Source organism: Aptenodytes forsteri, unplaced genomic scaffold (genome assembly GCF_000699145.1).
Source record: "Aptenodytes forsteri isolate BGI_AS27 unplaced genomic scaffold, ASM69914v1 Scaffold455, whole genome shotgun sequence".
Classification (NCBI taxonomy): Eukaryota; Metazoa; Chordata; class Aves; order Sphenisciformes; family Spheniscidae; genus Aptenodytes; species Aptenodytes forsteri.
Window position 1 is genome coordinate 142079 of NW_008795914.1, and position 6504 is coordinate 148582.

General features: G+C 63.8%; 1 protein-coding gene across 1 annotated transcript in view; it reads left to right on the top strand.

Moving 5' to 3' along the window:
- SHROOM4 (shroom family member 4) overlaps nt 1–2529 on the top strand; it is a 9281-nt gene extending 6752 nt beyond the window's left edge. The window contains 5 exon segments of the mRNA XM_019473479.1: nt 15–155; nt 414–836; nt 919–1102; nt 1730–2002; nt 2081–2529. Of these exon segments, the coding sequence (XP_019329024.1) occupies nt 15–155; nt 414–836; nt 919–1102; nt 1730–2002; nt 2081–2350 (1291 nt within the window). The 3' untranslated portion in view covers nt 2351–2529.
- The last annotated feature ends 3975 nt before the right edge of the window (nt 2530–6504 follow it).

Here is a 6504-nt window from a genome sequence, read left to right on the forward strand (position 1 = left end):
GAGCGGTCGCGGAGCCTCACCGGGGAGCTGGGGGGCCGGTCCCAGGGGCATGCCACTCGCTCCCCCGCCCCACTGGGCGCCTGGCCCCGACCCGAGCCCCCTGGATCGCTCCGCAGGACGCCCGAGCCCGATGCTGGCAGCGCCGAGATTTGCAGGCAAGTGCTGCCGCGGCATAGGGGTGGGAGCGGGGCTGTGGGCACAGCCTGGGCACGGGGTGGCTTTTGGGGCCATGTGGCCCTTTGAACCCTGCGTCAGAGCATCCTAATCCACCCCTTGGGGCGGGCTGTGGCGTTTTCTCAGGGTGGGGGGTGTCCCTGACCTCTTTCTCTGGGGTGGGCATGGCCCTGCATGTCCCCATTCCCCATGGGCGGGCAGGGGAGCTGACGTGGGTGCCCCTGGGTGGGTGTCGGCAGGGCGGTGGGGGCCGGGCAGGAGCGGCCGAAGGCGAAGCACCCCTGGGAGATGGAGGAGCAGCCCCAAAGGCTCGGCCGGAACCAGGAGCAGGGCTGGGCTGGCCCCCGCAGGGTGGGTGAGTGCTCCCTGCCCCTGCATGGTGGCCCTGGCCCCACCACCCCGGAGGCACCCAAGCCCAACCCTGGAGCAGTGGATGAGGCGAGCTGCCAGGGAGGCCGGCCCCAGCCCCGCCGTGTGGACTCGGAGGAGCTGCTGTGGGACGTGGCGGGCAGGGACCACTCCCTGGCTGGCATTCTGGCCCCCTTGGCCCCCCTCGGCACTGTCACGGAGGTGATGGGTGAGCTGCTGGTGGTGGGGGAGCGGCAGGCCTGGCGGGAGCGTTTCCAGCAGGACTGGAGCCTGGAGGCCCTGGCGCAGGACAGGTAGGGCTGGCGCGGCACCAGGCACTGTGCTGAGGACAGGCTGCACCCCGCCGCCCCCGGCGCTGAGCCCCTGTCCCCGCAGGCAAGGCTTCGAGCCCATCTCGCCACCCCCCGGGAGCACTGCCATCTCGACCTCCTACCCGGCATATTATGGTGTGGCAGCAGGCAAAGCCGAGCCGGTCGGCAAGGTGAAGGAGCTGCCGGAGGTGGTGGAGGGAAGCTCGGAGGACGAGGAGGAGGAGGCAGACCGCGAGCTGGTGGAGAAGGTAAAGCGGGCACTGCTGGGGACGATGTCCTCAGGGTTCCCCACTGCCATCACCAGGTGCTTGTGGGGACTGGGGGCATTGCCAGATGCTCGTGGGGACCAGGGCATCACTGGTTGCTCGCGGGAACTAGGGGCATTGCTGGATGCTCACAGGGGCTGGGACATTGCCAGATGCCTGCGACGACCAGGGGCATTGTCGGGTGCTTGCAGGGCCTGGGAATATCACCGGATGCTAATGGGGACCAGGGGCATCACCAGATGCTCATAGGAACCAGGGGCATTGCCAGATGCTCACAAGGACCAGGGGCATTGCTCAGTGGTTGCAGGGACTGGGACATTGCTGGATGCTGACAGGGACCGGGACATCGCTGGGTGCTTGCGGGTACTGGGGTCATCACTGGGTGCTCACAGGAACTGGGGGCATTGCCATATGCTCACGGGGTCTGAGACATTGCCAGATGCTCGCAGGGACTGGGGGCATTGCTGGTAGCTCATGGGAACCAGGGGCATCACCAGATGATCATGGTCTGTGGGGCCCAGTGCAGTGTGGCACACCTGACCTGTGTGTCAGTCCCCCAGTCCCAACGGGGGGTGGCCCCAGTCGCCCCTGACCCCTTCCCACCGGCAGCTGCAGCTGATCGAGAGCCTGAGCCGCAAGCTAGCAGTGCTGCGGGAGGCACAGCGGGGGCTGCAGGAGGACATCAGTGCCAATGGGGCGCTGGGCGAGGATGTGGCTGCCCGCCTGCAAGCCCTCTGCACCCCGGGGGAGTTCGACAAGTATCGCCTCTTCGTGGGCGACCTGGACAAGGTGGTCAACCTCCTGCTCTCCCTCTCGGGGCGCCTGGCCCGGGTGGAGACCGCCCTGGGCAGCCTGGGGCCGCACGCCCCCGCCGAGGACAAGGTGGGCATGAGGCAGGGGGGTACCCGTAGGGTGTCGGGGTGCAGGACCCTCCGCCAATGCCACCCATCTTGCCCGCAGGTGGCCCTGCGGGAGAAGCAGCGGCTGCTGGCGGCACAGCTGGAGGACGCCAAGGAGCTGAAGGAGCACGTGGGGCGGCGGGAGGAGGCGGTGGGTGCCATGGTGGCGCGGTACCTGCCTGCCGAGCACCTCCAGGACTACCAGCACTTTGTCAAGATGAAGTCAGCCCTCATCACCGAGCAGCGGGAGCTGGAGGAGAAGATTAAGCTGGGCCAGGAGCAGCTCCGCTGCCTGCGCGAGAGCCTCGGCCAGGCCCCCAAGGGCTGCTAGCCTCCTACCCAGCCTCTCCTGGAACCCTGGCTGTGGCCCCAGCTTGCTGCCAAAGCTGATCTGGCCCCTCGGGGGCTCTCCCTGCGTCCGTCCGTCTTTCCAGCCCCTGCCTTTTATTTATTTTTCCAGTTTACTGAGCAGGGGAGGGGGTGCCAGTCCAGGTGCTGGTGGGGGGGGGTCATGCCACAGAGCTGCCCTGGGCTCTACGGCCACCCAGCACCCTGTGTCCCAGCAGGACCAGGTGGACAGATCCTGCTACCCATCCCCTGGGTCTTTCTGTGCCCGCAGGGGTCCCTCCACCTTGTCCTGGACACCAGTGCCTGTCCCACAGTGGGTGCTGCACCATGTGCCTTGAACACCCCCCCGGCTGCCCCGGGGCATCCCCACACAGCGCCTGGAAGGGTTAAACCATCCTCGCCCTCCATCATGTCTGTTTGTCCAGCTCTGTCCATTCCATCTGTCCGGTGGGAGCTGGAGGAATTTTGGCCCCCGGCATCCTCTTCCTCTCCATTGTGTCTGAAACAATGGCCCTGGCTAGCGGGTCCTTAACCCATTCCTCACTGCCCTGAGGCACCATGGGGGACTGAGGTGGGTGCTGTGCACCCCTCTCCCAGGGGACACTTCGGTGGGTGCCCCTGGGATGGTGCCCTGCCAGGGGATGGGGTGCTGGGAGCAGTAGACTGGGGGCTGTAGGTACCCCCTGCCACCAGTGCTGTGGGCACGGGGACCACCGTCCCTCATCCAGCCCTTGCTTCCAGCCTCTGCCCCGGCACCGGCAGGGATTAATAGAGGAAAAACCACGCTAAGGATGAAACGGGCCATGTGTTCCCCTCGTCTGTGCCACAGTGCCCCAAATAGCACTTAAACCTCACCCTGGGTCACCCCGCTGCCCTGCCACTGCCTGTCTGTCCCCACGGGACGGGCAGACGCCTCGATGCTGATTTTGCACAGGGGTTTCATGCAACCAGCAGCAGCTTGGGGGGGGAAGAGTTTTGGGGAGGCAGGGTGGGCCCCAGCCCCTTTAGGGGTGGCCACAGCTGGGCAGCCCAGCCCAGGGTGCAGGTAGCACCCATGCCTGCCTGCTCGGCAGCACAGCAGCCCCTCCTGCATGGCTGCTACCCCTGTGCCCCCCCCCCCCAGCCCATTGAACACTACACCCCACACCTACCTGGCCCTACCCTGGGACAGTGCCTGGAAGGAGCAGGGCGCATGCACCCTGTCTCAGCCACCCCCTCTGTGCCTGCCTGGGGACACTGCTAGGACCAAAGACTGCACCTGTTGGGAGCTGGGGGACATGCTGCTCTCCAGGGGACTGGCAACCCTCAGCAGGTCACCGTGCTGGGTGAGGGTGCCAGTGCTGGGTCTTGTGCCTGGCCGCGTGCCGTTGTGCCTCTTTCACACTAAAGGAGCAGCAGCAGCTGCACTACTGTCCAAGTTGTGTCTCATGTGGTTTGTCCCTGCGTCCCCAGCCAGTGGCACTGGGGCTGGTGGGTGCCCACCATGGGGGGGATGCCCCAGCTGGAGTGAGCCAAGCCCTGGAAAGCACTTGGGACCCAAATGCCCTTGTGGCACTGCAGACACCTGGAGTGCAGCCGTGGGCAGGGGGGGTCCTCTGCACCCAGTGCCACCAGGCTGGGTCTGAGCAGGGGGCAGTGGCTGGACCCCTGCCAGGGGCACATGGAGGGGGCACAGTGCTTGGGTGACAGTTGTAGTGTTGTACCTGGCACTCACAGCCACAGCATTGCTGCCGGAACGTTTGCGGTGGCACCGGGGATGGGATGGCCCAGTGGGGGTTGCCGTGTCCGGCAGGTAGTGTGGTGCTGCTGCTGCTGCACTGGCTCTGGGGTGCCCTGGTTCACCCCAGCGTGGCAGGGTGGCACGGGTGGGCACGGCCACTGTCCCCTTGCTGGTCAGACGCCTTCCCCAGGGCCTCTGCGTGCCAGCCGGGCACCACGGAGTGGGGCCTGGCACCCCGTCCCCGTGTCAGGGCAGCGCGGGCCCCCTGCCCATGCCTGGCAGCCCCACCACGCCGGGCAGGGCTGGGGGAGCCGCGGTGCAAGGGCAGCACCGGCCGCTGGATGGCACCAGCACACACGTGTGAGCACATGCACAGGGGGGTGGACGCGTGCGCATGCACACACGTGGGTGCATGAGTGCAGGTGTGTGAGGACATGCACGTGTGAGTAGGCACGGGCGTGCATCGGTGGGTGCATGCACATGTGTTGGAGTGTATGCACACGCATGTCGGCACAGAAACACGGGAGGATGCTTGTGTGTGAGCCCGTGCACGTGCAGGTAAGCACATGTGCACAGGGGTGAGTGTGTGAATGCATGTGAGCACACACCAGGGTAAACGCATGCACATGGGAGCATGTAGATGAATGGCTGAAAGAACACTGAGTTTAAGCGCATGTGTGCATGGGACAATACAGGCACATGCATGTCAGTGCGCACAGGTAAACACATGCACACGTGTGTGAGCACACACAGCTGAACATGCACACACACACACACAGGTGAATGCATGCACGCATGTGTGAGCACACATGCACACAGAGGTGAGTACGCGCCCATGTGTGTGAGCACATATGCACAGGGAGGAGCACAGCCCCATGCCGGGGAGCCCAAGTTCCAGTGGTGAGTGACTACACATGCAGGTGAACACACACATGGGTGAACGTGTCCACATATGTGTGATGTGCACCTGTGAATGCATGCACATGTGTGTGAGCACACACAGGTGAGCAAATGCACAGGCAGGTAAGTGCACATAGGTGAATACGTTCACATGTGGGTGAGTGTGTGTACGTGTGCATGGGCAGGGCCTCTTGTGCAAGTACATGCATATGGATAACCGCAGGCACATGGGGAGGGGGACACATGCATGTGTGTGTCTGTGCCCCATGGCCTGTTTGAGAGACCCGCTTGCCCCTCCATGCAGCTCCCACTGCTGCCGGGCAGGACTGTGGACCCAGGGCACAGGGGCACGGCCAGGCTGCTGGGTACTGAGACCCTCAGTACCTGCGCTGGATGTGGCCATGGGGTGGGGAGTCCTGGGGATCCCTGTGTGGAACCCCAGGGGAGCTGCAGGCCAGCAGGCTCATTGTAGCATGCATGGCTCCTGGGTTTCCCAGAGGTGCAGACAGGACCCAGACACACCGGGGTAGCCCCTGGCACTGCTGTCTGTCTCCCCATCACTATAATCTCTCTGTTTTACAGATCCCCAGTCTGTCCCCCCCATATCCTGCACCCCTGGTCCTGAGGGACCAGGAGCTGGGGGAGGATGAGGACATGGTGGGTAGTGATGCTTCAATGAGAGCCAAGCCCTCCCGCCCCATCCCCCTGCCCCACATGGGAAATGGGGAGGCCCAAAACATGGAGGTCCAAATCCCGCAGCAGCCCCTCCTGCCCCCCCTGCTTACTACAGCCCAAAGGGCAAAGCCATGCACAAGGTAGCGGACAAGGGAGCCCCAGGCCCCCTGCCCCTGGGCATAACCCATTGGGGGGGTGGGCTGCAGTTTGGGGGGGATGTGGGACCCTTGTCTGCGCCTGGCTGGCTGCCGGCATGGGGGTCCCAGAGCAGCAGCCGGTGAGCGCTGGGCACTGGGGGCCACAGCACCCTACGCTGCAGGGCTGGGGCCCTGTGCACACCGCAGGGTGGAAAATGGGGCCAAACCCTCTCTCCCTCCCAGTGATGTGTTTGGGGGCATACCCCCACGTGTGCTCACATGCGTGTGAGCTCTGGAGCATGTTCGTATACAAATACACCTTTGTAGGGTGTTTGCATGCATGCAAACCATAACATCACAGAACAGTTTGGGTTGGGAGGGACCTTCCCAGACCGTCTAGTCCAACCCTCCTGCCATGGGCAGGGACATCTTTCAGTAGATGAAGTTGCTCAAAGCTCCGTCCAACCTGACCTTGAACACTTCCAGGGATGGGGCATCCACAGCTTCTCTGGGCAACCTGCTCCAGTGTCTCACCACCCTCATCAAAAAACATTTCTTCCTTATGTCCAGCCTAAACCTACCCTCATTCAGTTTAAAACCATTGCCCCTTGTCCTATAAGGTTTTACAGGCCCTGGTAAAAATGTCTCTCTCCATCTTTCCTAGAAACCCTCTTTATATACTGAAATGCCACAATAAGGTCTCCC